Below are 21,159 nucleotides of genomic sequence, written 5' to 3'. Positions count from 1 at the left end.
ACAGCAAATTTGTGGCCAAATGCACTGACGGTGATGTCATCTACCTGAACGATACGAGTGTTCCAACTGACGCAATGGCGCTCGCATGAGTCATCCGATGTCTTCCACGCGCGGACACAATATCGGATTACGACCGACCGACTGTTGTGCGGTGTCATTTGCGCGCTAATTTCATTAACAGCGAACAGCAGCGCGGAATGGCCTTTGTCAAGGTCTTGCCAGCAGTCAAAAGCCATGTTGTGTGTTTGCAACATGTTTCCTATTAAGTTTGCTTGTGTATTTTGCGTCATTTAAATGGTGTCACCCTTTCGCCCTCGCAGGTTAAGTGTTTATCAGAGGAAGCTTCGAACAGAAAGGCCTTCATTGAATCGCTGAAGAGGAGGCTGAGCGTGGCAACCTCCGAGAAGAGCCAACATGAAGCATCGTGCGCTAAACTCAAGGATGACCTGGAAAAAAAGGTTTGAGAGTATAATCACGCAATTAAGTAGAAAATACAATTTCAGGAAAAATTGAGATGGTAGCTTTGCTGTTATGTTTGGTACATCGGGTCACTTCCTGTTGATTTGGGGGGCATTTCGGGGTCACTTTTTTTCATATCAAGTCACTTCCTGTTGATCTGGGGTCATTTTGGGGTCACTTCTTATCAGGGGTGGGTACCTTGAGATACGATTTGCAATACAAGGCTCACGATAAGGATTATCTCACAATATATCTACAAGTTATCGAGTCATGGATCAGGAAATCATTCCACAAAATTATACAATACATGTACTGTTGTACCTCTTCTTACGAAATTAATACACGCATACAAATACAGTAGAGGTCCCTCTTGGCCAATTGGATGCCAGGGATGCTAGGCACATTGTTACATTGGGGGAAAAAATCTTGCAACAAACCACAAACTAAAAATGTTTGAAAATGACTTTCTGTACAGTATATCTATCTATTTATACCCAATATGACCAGGACATGTCCCCTAAATATCCCCAAATGACCTGATATGACCAGGACATGTCCCCCAAATGACCTGATATGACCAGGACATGTCCCCCAAATGACCTGATATGGCCAGGACATGTCACCCTAAATGTCCCCAAATGACCTGATATGACCAGGACATGTCCCCCAAATGTCCCCAAATGACCTGATATGACCAGGACATGTCCCCTAAATGTCCCCAAATGACCTAATATGACCAGGACATGTCCCCCAAATGACCATTTATGACCAGAACATGTCCCCCAAATGTCCCCAAATGACCTGATATGACCAGGACATGTCCCCTAAATGTCCCCAAATGACCTTATATGACCAGGACATGTCCCCTAAATGTCCCCAAATGACCTGATATGACCAGGACATGTCCCCCAAATGTCCTCAAATGACCTGATATGACCAGGACATGTCCCCCAAATGTCCCCAAATTACCAGATATGACCAGGACATGTCCCCCAAATGAACTGAAATGACCAGGACATGTCTCCTAAATGTCCCCAAATGACCTGATATGACCAGGACATGTCCCCCAAATGTTCCCAAATGACCTGATATGATCAGGACATGTCCCCCAAATGACCTGATATGACCAGGACATGTCCGCTAAATGTCCCCAAATGACCTGATATGACGAAGACATGTCCCCCAAATGACCATTTATGACCAGAACATGTCCCCAAATGACCTGATATGACCAGGACATGTCCCCTAAATGTCCCCAAATGACCTGATATGACCAGAACATGTCCCCCAAATGTCCCCAAATCATCAGGAAGTGACCTGATATTGTCCCCCAAATCGACCTGGGCTGGGCCAAGATCTGTATCTCCCCACAGCAAAGCCCCATAGTTATAATATAATTTCTCAAATTTTACACTGACTCGGTATGATATTAAATGGAACTTGAGACATAATGGAGTAGGTTTCGTCTCATCCCCTGTGAAAGTAAACAACAACCAGCATTCTGTATTTTTACCTTTTGTATACTGAAATTTATTTCGTAACAACAGGCAATATTTTCCCATTGAGGCGTGTCTTAACTCTGTATGTAGAGACGTTCGTAAGTAGAGGTACCACTGTATGTTATGTTCACCTCTGTATGTTACGTTTAGTAAAGCTGCGAGTACCAGCCATCCTGTATTTTTGCCTTTTGTATCCAGATGTGTTTTTTCTTAATAAGAGGCAATATTTTCCCATTAAGGTGTGTCTTAACCTGAAACTTATGTTTGTAGAGAAGTTCGTAAGCAGAGGTACCACTGTATATTACTCTCAGTAAAATGGGAGCTGGGAGTACTAGCCATACTGTATTTTTGCCTTTCGTATCTTGAAATTTCTTTCTTAACAAGAGGCAATTTTTTCCCGTTGAGGCATGTCTTAACCTGAAAATTCTGTATGTAGAGACATTCATAAGTAGAGGTACCCTTTTATTATTTTTTTTTTAAATTTAAAAAAAAACTTACTAAGGTTGACAACTGGCGAGTGCTCCCTGGCTTTAACTGTTACCTCAGTCGATCTCTACAAAAAAGTGTGGGTTGTCTATTTTTGCACGTAAAATGTAAATTTAATAATGTTGGGACAAATCAAAACACAAATTCACAAGTTTGATGTTTTCTTCTATTTATTTTGTACTTTAATAACAGCTGCTTTTCAGTTTTTTTCCAAAAGAGGCAAACAATTAAATTTTGTCATTAAAATAAAAAGCCTTTTCGTTTTCCCTGATATCCCGAAGACTAACCGAACCGTTACACCCTTCATGGCGGCCTATACCGTTTTGCTCCCACAGGGCCTGGACAACATACATATTATTAGTTGAAATTAGATCATATAACATTTTATGAGCAATTCTTGCAGAAATTCGGGTCATTCCAAAGAATACACTTCCTATTTCTTGTTACTGTATATCTGATTGATCCACTCAAATCTGGCGAGTGTTGCACAAACCAACCCAGACAGTTCCCACCTTCTTTTTCCATCGCTGACCATCTCTTATCTGTGGTCTTTTTTTGTGTGTGTGTGCAGGAGCATCGCATTCAAGCCCTCCAGGCTCGCGTGGGAGCCGGCGAGCAGGCCTTGGCCGCTCTGGAGCAGAGCGCCACTGAGGAAACGGAGCGGCTGACCCAGCAGCGCTCCCAAGCGTTGGACGGGCTTCAGAGGCAGCTCGGCCAGGCCTCCTCCCAGCTGGAGCAGCTTCGCTCTTTTATCAAGGTGCTCCGCTTAAAAGCAACGCTTGATCAAAAGCCAGAGGGGCGAAACGTTGAATCATCTAACTGGTCTTAAATCATCGTTCTGGGCCAGCGCATTTTTTTCTCTCGGAGAAGATTGATGTCATTATGCATGTTTTTGGTGGGTATAAAGAGATAAAGGCCATCGCGGCTAGATAAATGAGTGGTTAGCGGGAATTGGCATGCTTGTTTTTGGGGAGATGTGATCCATCACGTTGAGGTTTGTTTGTATATCTGGCAAGTAGAAGAGAAAGCGATAAAGAGCGTCCCGCAGCTCTGCTTTGCTGACACCTGTCTGTCAAAGAAGGAAGAGGCCAGACAATCTATTTCTGCACATACATAAATCATGCGGCGAGTTTGGTGGCAGTTCGCCATTGCAAATTTTCAGTGGATAAGGGCGTTTTATCGCCGTACTTATTTCACAAGATCTTGCATTACTTTGCACTAATAAATAGAGTTGTCCGATAATGACTTTTTAACCGATAAATCGATATATTCTCCAACTTCGATATACAAGTGCCCCCCATAATTATTGGCACCCCTGAAAAAGATGTGTTTTTTAGCTTCTAATATTTTTTTTTCCCGAATAATATGGGACCTTAATGGAAAAAAGAGAAAAATCCAACCTTCAATACAAGTGCATTCATTCAGTGTGGAAAAAATCCCATATAAAGAAAAAAAATATTTGACATCAAATAATGTGTGTCACAATTATTAGCACCCCTGGTGTTAATACTTTGTACCACCCCCTTTTGCCTACAAAACAAGGTCTTGAGACTGAGATGGCCATGGGAGGAGCTTGATTTTGTGTCTGGTGAACCATTTCTGTGTAGATTTGGCCATATGTTTAGGGTCATTGTCTTGCTGAAAGACCCAGTGACAACCCATCTTCAGCTTTCGGGCAGAGGGCAACAGATTTTGATTTCAAATGTCCTGGTATTTCAAAGCATTCATGATGCCATGCACCCTAACAATGTTCCCAGGGCCTTTGGAAGCGAAACAGCCCCACAGCATCACTGACCCACCCCCATACTTCACAGTGGGCATGAGGTGCTTTTCAGCATGCGCATCTTTCGTGGCACGCCAGACCCACTTAGAGTGTTTGTTGCCAAAAAGCTCAATCTTGGTCTCACACAAAAATACACACGGTCCCAGTTAACTGGGACCGTGTGCTTTGGTCAGATGAGACCAAGATTGAGCTTTTAGTCACTGCCAGAGCTAGCCAAATCTCCAGTGAAAAAATAGCTCCCATTAAGTTAGCGTCAAGCTTGTGTATTTAACGGTAGGGTTGTTCCGATCATGTTTTTTTTGCTCCCGATCGGATCCCGATCGTTTTAGTTTGAGTATCTGCCGATCCCGATATTTCCCGATCTGATTGCTTTTTTTTGCTCCCGATTCAATTCCAATCATTCCTGATAATTTTTCCCGATCATATACATTTTGGCAATGCATTAAGAAAAAAATAAATAAAACTCTGATTCAACATACAGTACATAAGTACTGTATTTGTTTATTATGACAATAAATCCTCCAGATGGCATTTACATTATTAACATTCTTTCCGAGGGATCCACGGATAGAAAGACTTGTAGACTTTGTAGATTGTGACTAAATATTGCCATCTAGTGTATTTGTTGAGCTTTTAGTAAATGATACTGTAGTCATGCCCAAATGCATGATGGGAAGTGGAACCATTACTGTGCGTAGTGCTACCAATTGATATATCTTCTATGCGTTGGCAAATAACATAAGTTGTTAAGATAAAGATCAATTGCTACCTTGCTTCCCCACATTGCTTCCCATGCTATTTCTAATCGTAGGGAGCGGGATTGTAAGGTTTTAGCCAATTAAAAAGGCTCCAAAGGCTGCCAAAATTCTCTCTACTCAATTCACGCTGCCTTTTATCTCTATATATAGGTAAAACGGCGCCATTACAGATTGAGCGCGACAATGCGTGAGTGGGTCGTGCAGCGCATGCATTAATTGCGTTAAATATTTTAACGTGATACTTTTTTTTTTTAATTAATTACTGCCGTTATTAGGATAAATGTGATAACCCTACCTTAAGCCTAAACTAAAGACTCTGGAAGAGTGAAACATACTACGTCTGTAACGTTAAATACAATTATAAAACGATTTAAAATTAAAAATATATATATATTAAAAAAAAAGGCATGGCCGATATTTTTTTGCCGATTCCAATACTTTGAAAATGACGTGATCGCGATCGATCGGGACATCTCTACATTTAACCATTGTGTTTTTTTGTGGTAGCTTTAAAGCATTTGACCACATTAGTCACGTAGCGTATTTAAACCGTCCTTATTTGATATAACTACATTTAAGTCTTTCTTAAGGCATTTTTTAGTACGTACTGCCTGTATGCATCTAAACAAAACAAGTTGAAAGCACACGGTAGTACTTTGTGTGTCAAATTTGCCTCATATACAGTAGGACGCTTCGCCGATGTAGACATTTTGGCAAAACTCCGGAACATATGTCCTCCACACCGTTCTCACCTTTTTAACCCCTGACCCATTTTCATGCCTGCAACCAACAGATTCTTTTGGAGCTCATTTAGTGCTCCTGTGACGTTGTACGCACAGTTCCAAAAGACACGCTTAACTCCTCCAAACAAAAAGATGCATAATTTGAATTCAAGGAAGCCAAGATGTATCGATATCCAGTCGATGCTTACGTTCCTCCTTCCGTCCAATTTCCCATCACCTCAGGCGGGGTGGGGCCGTCGTGTTGTTGTTGTGTTGAGGATTCACATCATTGTTTGTCTGCCCCTGGCTCCTGTGATCCCCTATAAGAACCGCCAGCCCTTTGATTGGGCTGCCTTACGTCCGGAGGAGATTTACTCTTGTCGTGTATCGATCACGACTGGAGGGGCTGCGCATGTGTGCGTGTATATGTGTTGTCTCGGTGTCTTTATGAGCCTGTTGTTGCTGAATGTGTATGCAGGGTTGTTTTTTTTTTTAAGTAGTATTGTGGGCCAGCAGACCCTTTTGGCCCTTGCACTTGCCTCAGGCTGTTAAAACTGTTAAAAAGTCGCCTGTGTGCAGTGGCCAAGTGCGCAGTAAGTTTTACCTTATTGTCCTCCTTATAGACTACGAGTTGAATTGGGTTTAAGTAGTGCTTGGTGATATATTATTATATAAAATTTTACTTCTACTGTGACTATTGTCATTTATGTTGCTTGCTGACTGTATGCTACAATGAGGAGCTGATATTTCTGGCAAAAGAAGTAAAAAAACTGGCAGTAGATGTCTCTTATTTTAAAAAAAAACAAACAGGTGTCATAGGGCACCACAAAACACTAACACATGGTGCATTAATAAAACAAATAGTTAATGAAAATTAATCAATTATGAAGTGGGTGAACACTACGAGTGTGTAATAACTAAAGATGTCCCGATCGATCGGGTCCGATCACGTCATTTTCAAAGTATCGGAATCGGCAAAAAAATGTCGGACATGCCTTTTTAAAAAATTTTTTTTTTTAATTAAATCGGTTTCTAATTGTATTTAACGTTACAGACAAAATGTCTTACACTCATCTAGAGTCTTTGGCTTAAAGTAGAGCTATCAAATTTATCGCGTTAACGGCGGTAATAACGTTAAAATATTTAACGCAATTAACGCATGCGCTGCACGACCCACTCACGCATTGTCGCGTTCAATCTATAATGGCGCCGTTTTACGTATATATATAGAGCTAAAAGGCAGCGTAAAATGAGTAGAGAGAATTTTGGCAGCCTTTGGAGCCTTTTTTTAATTGGCTAAAGCCTTACAATCCCTCTCTCAACAATTAGAAATATCGTGTGAAGCAATGTGGGGAAGAAAGGTAGTAGTTGATCTTTTCCTTAACACCCTATGTTATTTCCCAATGCAGAGAAGATATATCAATTGGTGCCACTACGCACAGTCATGGTTGCACTTCCCATCATGTAATTGGGCAGAACAGTTAAATGGCTACAATATAATTTACTGAAAGCTCAACAAATCCACTAGATGGCAATATTTAGTCACAATATACAAAGTCACATTTATCCTTTAAGAATTACAAGTCTTTCTATCCGTGGATCCCTCTCACAGAAAGAATGTTAATAATGTAAATGCCATCTTGAGGATTTATTGTCATAATAAACAAATACAGTACTTATGTACTGTATGTTGAATGTATACATTCGTCCGAGTTTTATTCATTTTTTTCTTAATGCATTGCCAAAATGTATATGATCGGGAAAAATTATCGGGAATGACTGGAAGTGAATCGGGAGCAAAAAAAAAAGCAATCGGATCGGGAAATATCGGGATCGGCAGAAACTCAAACTAAAACGATCGGGATCGGATCGGGAGCAAAAAAACATGATCGGAACAACCCTAGTAATAACCAATTTCACGATAAAACGATATTGATATCAATTCTTTGGACAGCAATATGATATTTGCCGATAATAAAGTGTGTCAAAATAGGATTTCAATTCAAGAATTTAATGTTCTGTCATGACATGTACTGTAATGTCGAGGATATTATGTACACATTTCAAGCAGTCAGTGACAGATAGTCACCGGATTACGAACGGATTCCGTTCCTACACTGGCGACGGAACCCGAATTTCCCATAAATCGGAATTAACCCTTTAAGTAACCCTAAATACACGCTAAATCTTAAAATAACTATCCAAAAACATGTATTATACGTCATTGTAATATCCTCGCCAAGATTTTGGACCTCAGTCCTAGCTAGGCAGCGAGCTAATCTCCGAAATGACGATGTCAGTCGTCCGTGTGGTTTGCTGTCTTCATTCAGCTGCTCATGACATCAACACTTTCAGAATAAAACTAAATTAAAAATGAAATGAAACTGGTTTCATCTTAAATAAGAGCAATTGAAATTTGCTTTTATAACTAGCTGCTCATACAGCAATAACAATCCACACAAACGATTAGCTTGTATCAGTTAGCGTCCACACATCAATAAAAGAAATCACATCAACTCGCCCCAAGTATTTGACCACAATTGAAAACACACAACAAACAGGACAAAAGGTATTATATACAGGTGTTGCCTCTGTAAATCCTTCACAAGCAACAAATGTGCGCGCAGGCTTGCAGCTGTAATCCTTCCCCCCTCTCACACTGCACGACTTCTTCATGTGCACGCATACATTCGTCTTCATGTGTACATGCGCTCTTACTCATGTGCCATTAGTACCACCTGCTCTACGCTTTCTTCGCCAAAATAAAAGCATGCATCACACAAAAAAAGTCCTAATTCCTATAGTCCTTAAAAAAAAAAAAAAAAATTTTTTTTTAAAGTCGGGTACGTTGTAACTCAAACATCGTCTCGTTTTTGTCGAAAATTCTAAAAAAGTTTTCATCTATAAACTTCATAAGTTTTAGTCCGTGAATAAATACATAAAAGGTTTCCAACAATTTCGAATGAACTTTGACAGACGAGCACATAATTGTAGAGTCTACAAGGACATCAACATCTTCCACACCCAGCAGGAAAACAGCACACTATCTGTAATAACTAGGGCTTTCAAACGATTAAAATTTTTAATCGAGTTAATTACAGCTTAAAAATTAATTAATCGTAATTAATCGCAATTAATTGCAATTCAAACCATTTATAAAATATGCCATATTTTTCTGTAAATTATATATACTGTAAAATGTTGGAATGGAAAGATAAGACACAAGATGGATATATACATTCAACATACGGTACATAAGGACTGTAGTGGGCATTTCACTCTACTGTCCTTTAAATCTGTCTATGCTGTCCTCACTCCGAAGCGTCTACTTTTCCCAAAGCTAGACAGCTAGTGAACGACGCCATACTAATCAGACTTCTTCCTTTTTCATCTGATTTATTAATAAAATGGCCTCAAACCATTGTCCTCTCTAGACCGTCGTAAAACTACAAAAAAAAAGTACACAAGCATTGCATGAGCAACAACGTTAGCTTAGCACGCTATACCTTTGTGTGCGGCAGTTGTTGCAAGAAAAGCATTTTGAGTCGCTACTCACACCAGCTGTGATAAGAAATAATCACTTTTGCCACACACATAGCCACAACAAAATGTTCCACAGCAAACAGATGCAAAAATGTCAGGGACATGACTAAGCCCTAACCTTGTACGCCCTGAAATTAATCGAGCTGCTTGACAGGACGCTAAGTGACTAAACCCAGATTGTTGATTGTGTTATTGTACAGTTTTGATGTATGTTCCATATCTGAATGTGCGTCTTTAGTTGTATGGGGGACGGGAAACTGATAAGCATATGCTTCATCCCGTCCGCCTTTGTCTTCTTTGGTTAAAATCTTTTGGTGTAAATATCCCATAATACAGTCAGGACAACTGTGGCTTATAGTCCAGTGTGGCTTTTCTACGAACACATGCCGTTTCTGTTCAAATTTGGTGGATGGCGGCTTATGGCGTCAGGTGCACCTTATAGCCCGAAAATTACAGTATTAACCCGTTGTAGTGTTGTGTACTTTTTGATACTTTTATGTTGCAGCACTACTTGATAAACTGCATCAATTAATAAAAAATCATATGGCATATCATTCCCGTGAAATCTAATGGCCCGAATCGTGATTCAAGACTTTTTTTCCAGCACTCGATTTAAGTAAACAGAAGCTGTCAAAATGGTTTATTTATCCTGTCATTTAATAAACGCAGATGATTTTCTTCTCCGCAAAGCTTTGAGTGCCCTCGCGTTTCTGTTTGCGTCAAAGGCTTCAGAAGAAGCTAGTTATTATTGAAGATGTCTTTTTAGCTGCTCGTTTGATGCCCATCGCTACGCCTTAATCCTCACCTCGTCTAAATTGGCCCTCTGGCTATAGTCATTGTGCTTGGAAGAGTTCTCAACAAACACGCGTTCACACACATACAACCCAGACTGTGTGTTTGTGTGGGTTTAGTCGTCCCTATTGCGCCACAGAACGGTTGATGAATTCCCTTCTTAATCTCCTTTCCGGATTATTCCACATGCAGGGTTTAGGTCAATTAAATGTAACCCTCGACTAGTGACAGTGAATATCTATTAGGCGGTAAATAAAGGAACAGGATCTGGGGCTGTTAGGTAATGAGAGATGTCGTCCTTAAGGGTAAACGTGCTCTTTTATCGCCAAAACCAGCTCCAGCGGCAGTCGTTTATCAGATCAAATGGATGACGGTTATGACTTTGTCATATTCTGCTGGCGGTGGAAGGTCGAACACAATCTGTTGTGGGATGCGCACTTGACCTCTTGTTTGGAGATTGGAATTCAAACTCAATATTGTGGGGAATGTTTTCACTTATTGACTGTAATAGATGTCCAAATTTAATTATCATAATTAGGGGTGGGAACATTTGAGTAGCTCACGATACGATACGATTTGTGATGCCAAGCTCATGATTTTTTATTTTTAACTGTCCATGTCTTATGTTTTTACCCATGTGCTGCTAAAGAACACCAGAATTTCCCCTGTCAGGATCAATAAAGTTGTCTGTCTGTCTGTCTGTCTGTGTATTGTATCTATCTATTGTATTCATCCGTCTAACTCCTCTCTTTCTATATAGTGTATCTAGGTACTCTATCTGTCAATCTACTGTATCTACTGTATTTATTAGGGCTGTTAAACGATTAAAATTTTTAATCGAGTCAATCACAGCTTAAAAATTAATTAATCGTAATTCATCGCAATTCAAACCATCTATAAAATCTGCCATATTTTTCCGTAAATTATTGTTGGAATGGAAAGATAAGACACAAGACAGATATGTACATTCAACATACTGTACATAAGTACCATATTTTTCGGACTATAAGTCGCGTTTTTTTTTCATATTTTGGCTGAAGGTGCGACTTATACTCAGGAGCGACTTATGTGTGGAATTATTAACACATTATGATATAATTTCACATGTTATTTTGGTGTTTTGCAGTGACACTGATGGTTTTGTAAAGTTGTTAGCATGTTCTTATGCTATAGTTATCTGAATAACTCTTTATAGCTATGGCCACGTTTGCGTTCTGCCTTTAGCAGTGTATGTTCAATTGTATTATTGACTTTTTTATCTTGAAATGGATGCATTTAGTTTGTGGCGCTTTCACGCCCACGTGAGGGCGCACTCGCACTTGTTTACGTGAAGAAGAGTGCTCACACGCCAGAAGAAGATGGACAGCTACGTAGCTCTGAGTGAGTGAGTGAGTGAATGAGTGGGCGAGTTAGCGAGAGAGAATAGATGGCTGCGAACCTACTTTCATTGTTTATGCTTTTAAATCATCTCTACAGAGGCAACGCCTATGTGTATCATCTTTTCTGTTGTTGTTGTGTGTTTTCCACCCGCGATCGGACACTTAGAGCCAGTTGTGTGGTTGTTTGAACGATGTGCTAATGATAGCGAACGCATGCTAACCTGTTACTTATTACTAATAGTACCTAATTATCATTTATTTACATTGATGCGAACCTGTTTTCTATCGAGGACCAAATTGATTCAGCAAATTATACGGACGTCCAGCATTGTCTTTTCGGAGTTCGCTGTATAGCCAGGACCGAGCCGTATCGTAGGACAGCCTGGGATAAAAGAAATGGTTTGACGAATATTCACATTTCGTTGTTCATACACTGTACACTGTACATTTATTTAGCATGTTGTTCTCTATTGTATTTTTGTATTAAATTGCCTTTCAAGATGACATGTCTGTTCTATGTGTTGGATTTTATCAAGTAAATTTCCCCCAAAAATTCGACTTATACCCCGGTGCGACTTGTATGTTTTTTTTCTCTTCGTTGGGCATTTTATGGCTGGATCGACTTATACTCAGGAGCGACTTGTAGTCCGAAAAATACGGTACTGTATTTGTTTATTATAACAAATCAACAAGATGGCATTAACATTAAGAGTCTGTTAAAGCGATCCATGGATAGGAAGACTTGTAGTTCTTAAAAGATAAATGTTAGTACAAGTTATAGAAATTTTGTATTTAAACCCCTCTTAATGTATTTGTTTTAATAAAATTTGTAAAAATTTCAATCAAAAAATAAACCAGTAGCTCGCCATTGCTGATGTCAACCCATAAAATCAGTCGCACCAAAGCGCCAGCAGAGGGAGACAAAAAACACAAGTAACAAGTGGGCATGACACTACTGTCATTTTAATCTGTTTGAGCGGGGCATGTGCGTTAATTGCGTCAAATATTTTAACGTGATTAATTTAAGAAATTAATTAACGCCCGTTAACGCAATAATTTTGACAGCCCTAGTATTTATCAATCTACTGTGTCTACCTACTGTATCTATCTACTTTATCTCTCTATCTACTGTATCCATCTATGTACTCTGTCTGTCTGTCTACTGTATCCATCTACTGTATCTGTCCCTCTGTCTACAGTATGTAGCTACTCTATCTACTGTGTCCGTCTGTCTGTCTGTCTACTGTACTGTATCTGTCTAGCTACTGTATCTATCCATCTATCTACTGTGTATGTCTGTCTGTCTACTGTATCTGTCTACTGTATCTATCCGTCTGTCTTCTATAACTATCTGTATCTACTGTATCATCTATTTTTTATCTACTGTATCTATCCGTCTATCTCCTCTATCTGCTGTGTTGAGCTACTCAATCTACTGTATCTATCCGTCTATCTACTGTGTCTGTCTGTCTACTGTATCTTTCTACTGTATCTGCCTATCTACTGTATCAGTTTATCTGCTGTCTGTCTACTGTATCTATTCATCTATCGTATCTGTCTATTCACTGTATCTATCCGTCTATCTCCTCCATCTATCTACTGTATCTCTCTCCTCTACTATATCTATCGTCTATCTCCTCTATCTACTTTATCTAGCTACTCTATCCGTCTATCTACTGTATCTATATATCTATCGTGTCTCCGTCTACTGTATCTATATATCCATCTGTCTACTGTGTCTGTCTGTCTGTCTATTTACTGTATCTATCCTTCTGTCTGTCTATATCTGTCTATCTACTGTGTCTGTCTGTCTGTCTGTCTATCTATCCGTCTCCTATGTCTGTCTCACTGTCTGTCTGTCTGTCTCACTGTCTTATTCATTTGGGGACATTCTTGAGTCACTTCCTTTTAAATTACCCAAAATGAACAGGAAGCTAACCATAAATGCCCCAAAATCAACATGAAGTGACCGAAAATCAAATGAAATGCCCCTAAATTAACTCATTGTCTGGCATTCGCTGCCACTGACGCCGCGAGACATTCAATTTATTTTGACTGGACTGGACATCTAGCACCATCTATAGCACTTAAACCAGAGCATTCTTGTGGACATTTATAGGTCACTTCCTGTTAATTTCGAGTCACTTTCTATTCATTTGGGGACATTCTTGAGTCACTTCCTTTTCACTTACCCAAAATCAACAGGAAGTGAAAAAGCCAACAAAGTTAGGCACAATCTTGCAACAGGAGAACCGGTGTGATTTTCGAAATAAAGCACGTAAAGGAACAATTTGTATTTGACACGCTATTTCAGACGACGTCTGGCAAATAGGGCGTAAATAATGAGCTATATATATTCATTTGGATGTTATTTTTAAATTACACAAATCATAAATGAGAATGTATCTTTAAAGCTTTAAAAAAATTTAATCTAATTTGCAAGGTGTGGCGGCTTTTATATATAAATGCCAGTGTGCCACAATCTTTTATCTGTAGGGGAAACCCTATTGTCGCACCCCTACTAATAGCGAACTGAAAGTAAACTGGAGAAAATCATATTTTTTTCATGTAGAGCTGTTTTTTTTCCAATTACATCACCTTCTAACTCTGTTAGTCGACAAAACCCAACTTCACCATAGCTTTTATGAACCTCACCAGTGTACAACTACGCGAGCAATAGATGTTACCGCGCTTGAAAAATCTTCATCAAGCCTTCGCGCTCGTCCAGTTTTTTTTTTTTCCCCGCCGTCCCTTGCTCCGAGAGCGAGTTGAACACGTCTTTTTGTTTATTTGTTTGCGCACGATGAGAGCGCGAGCCATCCCCAGCTCCCCTCGTCCGACCATCTATTCCAAGGTCAGCTCTTCGGCAGGCTTGCAGGGGAATGATACGGAAGATTATTGCCTCGATCAATAAGCTGAAAATGAAGCAAAAGGGAGTTTGCTTTATTGACTTGCTCGTGTACAGTGGCAGTTTTAACATTTAATTGTCTCTCCGTATTTAGCGCGCACGCTCCCGTTTAGCGCCCCGACAGCCGCGCCATCCCGGGCCGGCGCTCGCCTCGCTCGGTCGGCCGTCCACCCGGGCACCATTTTCCAGCGGCCCCTCGCAAGCTTAATTATTAACCGTGTTATGCTGCCCTGTTGTGCCGCGAGACCTTCGGAAAGCAAATAAATAAATGAATGGCTGTATCTTTTCACGAGCCCCCCTCTGCCTCTTCTGCCTCTGATGAATGATTCTCTGTCTGTGGAGATTTTAGCCAAAACTCGAGGTGCATTCGATATCAAAGCCGCGTTCCCGCAGCTTTTCAATCGACGGGGCTACACGCCCTCAGGAGCGCATTCCTTCAAGGGAGCGAGCGGCAAAAACCGGGGAGATTCTGAGTGTGTCAAACTCAATATTCCTCCATAATGTACTAAGCCGCTCTGGCGCATGCTTGATCAATTTCATTTATTCATCCGACAGGGCACGGCGGTCCCTCGCACTTTTTCTCCGGCGCAGTTTCGTCATGTTCTTCTCACTTGTACTCCTCCCCGTGCAGGCCCTCGCCGGCGAGATGCTGATAGACGTGCGAGAGGTCAAGCGGCAGCTGATGAAGAGGAGGAGGTGGAGGCGGGGCGCCGTGGAGGCGAAGGGCGGCCCGTCGGCCAAATCTATGATCAAAGCCAAGTCCGTCGCAGCCTCCATTCTCAATATGTCCGAGAACGATCTGGCCGACATCATGGACTCGGACCAGGTGAGGGTCTTCGTTTTCAGTAGTGTTGCACCGATACCATTTTTGGCACCGATACCTGGCTGTGCAGTATCGGCCAATACCGCTCCGTTTGAAATATACAGTGGGAGAACAAGTATTTGATACACTGCCGATTTTGCTGGTTTTCCCACTTGCAAGCCATGTAGAGGTCTGTAATTTGTATTATAAGTTCTATTCAACTGTGAAGGACGGACTCAAATCCAAAAATAGGGGGGACGGGGAACTGATAAGCATATGCTTCATCCCGTCCGCCTTTGTCGTCATCTTCGGTTAATGATAAAATTCCATTCCAAAATCCAGAAAATCACATTGTATAATTTTTTAAATAATAAATTTGTATATAACTGCATGAAATAAGTATTTGATACATTACCAACTAGTAAATATTTCGGCTCTTAGTTCTTTTTTAATAACCCCTCCTGTTCTCCACTCATTACCGGAAGTACTGTAACTGCACCTGTTTGAACTTGTTACCTGTATAAAAGACACCTGTTCACATGCTCAAACAAACAAACTCCAACCTCTCCACAATGGCCAAGACCAAAGAGCTGTGTAAGGACATCAGGGATAAAATAATAGACCTGCACAAGGCTGGGATGGGCTCCAGAAAAATAAGCAAGCAGCTTGGTGAGACGGTAACAACTGTTGGAGCGATTATTGGAAAATGGAAGAAGTTCAAGTTGACGGTCGATCTGCCTCGTTCTGGGGCTCCATGCAAGATCTCACTGATCATGAGGAAGGTGAGGGATCAGCCCAGAACTACACGGCAGGACCTGGTCAATGACCTGAAGAGAGATGGAACCACAGTCTCGAAGAAAACCATCGGAAACACATTACGCCGTCATGGATTAAAATCCTACAGCGCACACAAGGTCCCGCCGCTGAAGCCAGTGCATGTCCAGACACGTCTGAAGTTTGCCACTGACCATCTGGATGATCCAGAGGAGCAATGGGAGAAGGTCATGTGGTCGGATGAGACCAAAATTGAACTTTTTGGTCTAAACTCGGCTCGTCGTGTCTGGAAGAAAAAGAAGAATGAGTACAACCCCAAGAACACCATCCCAACTGTGAAACATGAAGGAGGAAACATCATTTTTTTGGGGCCGCTTCTCTGCCAAGGGTACAGGACAACTGCACCGTATTGAGGGGAGGATGGATGGGGCTATGTATCGCCAGATCTTGGCTGACAACCTCTTTCCTTCAGTGAGAGCCCTGAAAATGGGTCGTGGCTGGGTCTTCCAGCATGACAACGACCCAAAGCACACAGCCAAGGCAACTAAAGAGTGGCTCCGTAAGAAGCATCTTAACGTCCTGGAGTGGCATAGCCAGTCACCAGATCTGAACCCGATAGAAAATCTATGGAGGGAGCTGAAAGTCCGTGTTGCACGGCAGCAGCCCCGAAACATGAAGGCTCTGGAGAAGATCTGCATGGAGGAGTGGGCCAAAATCCCTGCTCCAGTATGTGCAAACCTTGTCAAGGACTACAGGAAACGTTTGGTATCTGTAATAGCAAACAAAGGTTTCTCTACCAAATATTAAGTTCGATTTTTGTGATGTATCAAATACTTATTTCGTGCAATTAAATGCAAATTTATTATTTAAAAATCATACGTGATTTTCTGTTTTTTTTTTGTATAAGATTCCGTCCCTCACAGTTGAAGAGAACTTATGATACAAATTACCGACCTCTACGCGCTTTGCAAGCGGGAAAACCAGAAAAATCGGCAGTGTATCAAATACTTGTTCTCCCCACTGCACCTGGCTGTGCAGTATCGGCCGATACCATACCGATACCACTCCGTTTGAAATATATATGGTGGAAAACACAGACAAGGCTGAAAAAGCAGTTTCTGCTCTTGCACCCCTCTTAAAATAAACGGTTGTATTTTAAGCTGAAAGAACAGTGGCGCCTCCAGAAATTTTTCATAGGGGTGGCCAGATGGGGCCACTTTAAATCTTGGGGTGGCCAAAACTAAAAGCCATAATTTCAGGTTTTCATTATATTATTGCAGTAAAAAGGTCAGGGGAAAACTATCGGAAAGACTTAAGGACACGGATACTGATATACTTTGGTATATTGTGTGATATTTGATGTTACTAATGATTTAATGTGCATAGTCCATAACTGTCCAGTCAACATTTTGAGTTCTACAACAATTCTGTTTTATTGTGTAATGTATATATTAGGCATAAGGTGTACATTTAACTAGGGCTGTCAAACGATTAAAATTTTTAATCGAGTTAATCACAGCTTAAAAATTAATTAATCGTAATTAATTGCAATTCAAACCATCTCTAAAATATGCCATATTTTTCTGTAAATTATTGTTGGAATGGAAACATAAGACAAGATGGATATATACATTCAACATACTGTACATAAGTATTTGTTTATTATAACAATAAATCCACAAGATGGCATTAACTTTATTAACATTCTTTCTGTGAAAGGGATCCACGGATAGAAAGACTTGTAATTCTTAAAGGATAAATGTGAGTTTGTTTATTGTGACTAAATATTGCCATCTAGTGTATTTGTTGAGCTTTCAGTAAATGATACTGTAGCGACTTAAATGTTCTGCCCAAATGCATGATCAGAAGTGGTGCAACCATGACTGTGTCTGGTGGCTGCAAATGCTATATCTTCTCTGTGTTAGGTACACTACAGGATGTTAAGAAAAAGATCAACTCCTGTCATTCTTCCCCACGTCGCTTCCCACAATATTTATAGTTGCTGTGGGAGAGATGACAAAGCTTTTGCCAATTAAAAGCACGGCCCCAATGAATGCTTGTATCTACTCCACTCTGCCTCTTATCTCTGTATATAAGTAAAACGGCGCCATTGTGGGCTGTTTGCTGCAATGCGTGAATGAGTCGTACCGCGAATGCGTTAATTGTGATAAATATTTTCACGTGATTAATTTTAAAAATTAGTTACGGCCCGTTAACATGATAAATTTGACAGCCCTAAATTATAACAATGCAAAATAAATGCATTCATTTGTGATGAAATGCATAACTGATGCTACAACAATCTAACGAGATACTGGCAAGCGGGGTGGCCAGTGGGGGGGCCAACCAATTTATAGGGGTGGCCGTGGCCACCCCTTGCCACCCCCCAGTGGCGCCACTTTGAGAGAACTGTTGTGTTTGATAGAACAATATGTCTATATGCTGCCATAGCAGTTTCATGGCGCTTAAAGCCCCCTGAACTATTTTTAATTTGTCCATTTTACTCTGGAAACCCCCGTTTACAGACGTCGCACAACCGCTTTTGTTTCAACCCAGCCATAAAAAAAGGTAAATAATTATGTTTATTATTCAAAATGTCATTTTAGCTTAGAATCATTAATTGATGTCTAATATTTGGTTTTTAAAAAGAAAAAACGAATCTCGCATATTTTAAACTTTTGAAAAAATTACGTCACAATGAAAAAAATGGTGTCTGTTAAAAAAGTCACGATATCTACCTCATAACAATCGCTTAATTGGATTTTTAACTTTTTTTTATGTTTTTTTTGTTACTGTCTTATTTTCTCCGATATATTAGATCAGAGGTCCCCAAACTACGGCCCGCGGGCCATATACGGCCCGCCTCCACATTTGGTCCAGCCCCCTGAACAAAAATTTTTATTTATTTATTTATTTATTTTCATTGTGTTATTTATTTCCTGGCTTTTTTCTGTGACGAACCCAGAGAGGGTTATTTTGTTATTATCTATTTAATTAAAAGTGTAATTATTATTTATTATTATACTATATTACATATATTATTATTTATTTATTGTATTTTTTTTTTTTTAATTTACCTTCGTTCCGTGAAGAATCCAGAAAGGGTTATTTTAATTTACTTTCGTTCCGTGAAGAATCCAGAAAGGGTTATTTTATTGTGGCGTTCTGAAAAATAAAAATTTTTACATATAGGCACTCCTGCAATCGTCACACCTTTTCTGTTACAAACTGACCCTGGCCCCTCATCAGAGAAGGGAAAAGTTATGTGGCCCTCACAGGAAAAAGTTTGGGGACCCCTGTGTTAGATGATAATCGATCCAAACAAAGAAAAAAAAATTTTTTTTTTAATGGGTCAATATATGAAAAAGAAAATCCCAACCACTCCTTGATGTGTGCGATTTCTGCATCGCGACCCTTGTTATATTAACATGTTTCACCCATAAACTCCCCCAAAAATCCGGCTGGGGCCATTCACAGCTGTGTCTTGACACTCTGTGATACATGCTACAAGGAGTTTTTGGATCGAAACAAGGTAAGTATGCAATAATATCAAATGCAAATTCAGCCATTAGATGAGGAGGGGGGTTGGGCGAAACCTTTGCAAGCAAAGAGAAAGTAGCCTGACTCAGGAAGGGCCAAACCAGTCAGACATGTTTTGCCCTTCCTAAATCAGACACAGGAAGGCCTGTCTTGTCATCTGACCAAAGCACACGGTCCCAGTTGAAGCCTGGGATCATGTATATTTTTGTGTGAGACCAAGATTGACCTCTTTGGCAACAAACACTCTAAGTGGGTTTGGCGTGCCAAGAAAGATGCGCATGCTGAAAAGCACCTCATACCCACTGTGAAGTATGGGGATGGGTCAGTGATGCTGTGGGGCTGTTTCGCTTCCAAAGGCCCTGGGAACCTTGTTAGGGTGCGTGGCATCATGAATGCTTTGAAATAGCAGGACATTTTAAATCAAAATCTGTTGCCCTAGGCCAGGGGTGGGCAAACCGGTCCTCGAGGGCCGCAGTGGGTCCTGGTCTTTGTTCCAACTGACCCAGCACAGATAGTATAACCAATGAGGTTTCAGCAGAAATGAGAAGCACCTGACTGCAATCGACTGATTGCATTTGTAAAACAGCAGATTGGTGAAAATGTGTCCTCTTAATGGGTTGCAACAAAAACCCGCACCCACTGCGGCCCTTTGTGGAATAGTTTGCCCACCCCTGCCCTAGGCCCAAAAGCTGAAGACCAGTCGTCACTGGGTCTTTCAGCAAGACAATGACCCTAAACATATGGCCAAATCTACACAGAAATGGTTCACCAGACACAAAATCAACCTCCTCCCATGGCCATCTCAGTCCCCAGACCTTGTTTTGTTGGCAAAAGGGGGTTGTACAAAGTATTAACACCAGGGGTGCTAATAATTGTGACACAGATTATTTGATGTCAAATAATTTTTTCTTTATGTGGGATTTTTTCCCACTGAATGAATGCACTTGTATTGAAGGTTGGATTTTTCTCTTTTTTTCCATTAAGGTCCCATATTATTTGAATAAAAAAAATATATATTAGAAGCTAAGCTAAAAAACACGTCTTTTTCAGGGGTGCCAATAATTATGGAGGGCACTGTATATATAATATATATATTTATATATATATATTTTTTTTTGTCTCCATCCCTGTACCCGTTTATAATGCGCACAATGATTTTACAAGTTAATTTGGGGGGGGGGGGGGGGGGGGGCGTTATATTCGGGAAATTACGGTAGTTAGCTGGTGACGCAGCATCAGGAGCAATGTGGGCTTCAGTATCTTGCTCAAGGATACTTAGATGAGTTCATCAGGGCAGAGACTCAAACCCACATCCTCTGGGCTGGGGAATGTCTACTCTACCACTGAGCCACGCCACCCCCATTTGATGAAATTCTGGGTCAATTGCTGTTATTTTGGGGTGTTTTAAGTCATTTCCAGTTTAATTTTTAGGGGCTTTTTTGTAGGTCCCAGTTAAAGTCAATAAGAGGGACATTTGTGTTGATTCTGGGTCACTCCCTGTGATTTTGGGTCAAAATGGTGAGTTTTTTTTGACCAAATAGCAACAAAACGTAACAATGAGAACTCAATGAGCAACGCCAACATGTTCTGTTGATGGTTCCATTGGGGATAAATGGAGTTTTGGCAACAAAAAGAAGACGCAATAACGTGTGATGCTTTGAAAAGTCAAAGCATTCCCATAAATATTCCGCGGGTAACTAAAAAGACAGACGAC

At 40.5% G+C, this 21,159-nt stretch overlaps 1 protein-coding gene across 1 annotated transcript in view; it reads left to right on the top strand.

The window, feature by feature from the left end:
- cntln (centlein, centrosomal protein) overlaps positions 1-21,159 on the top strand; it is a 336,531-nt gene that overhangs the window by 255,684 nt on the left and 59,688 nt on the right. Inside the window, 3 exon segments of the mRNA XM_057843797.1 lie at positions 321-458; positions 3,016-3,201; positions 14,961-15,155. Of these exon segments, the coding sequence (XP_057699780.1) occupies positions 321-458; positions 3,016-3,201; positions 14,961-15,155 (519 nt within the window).

The sequence above is a fragment of the Corythoichthys intestinalis genome, chromosome 8, assembly GCF_030265065.1.
Source record: "Corythoichthys intestinalis isolate RoL2023-P3 chromosome 8, ASM3026506v1, whole genome shotgun sequence".
Lineage (NCBI taxonomy): Eukaryota > Metazoa > Chordata > Actinopteri > Syngnathiformes > Syngnathidae > Corythoichthys > Corythoichthys intestinalis.
The sequence above is the reverse complement of the archived record's forward strand: the minus strand, read 5'-3'. Positions and strand labels throughout refer to the sequence as shown.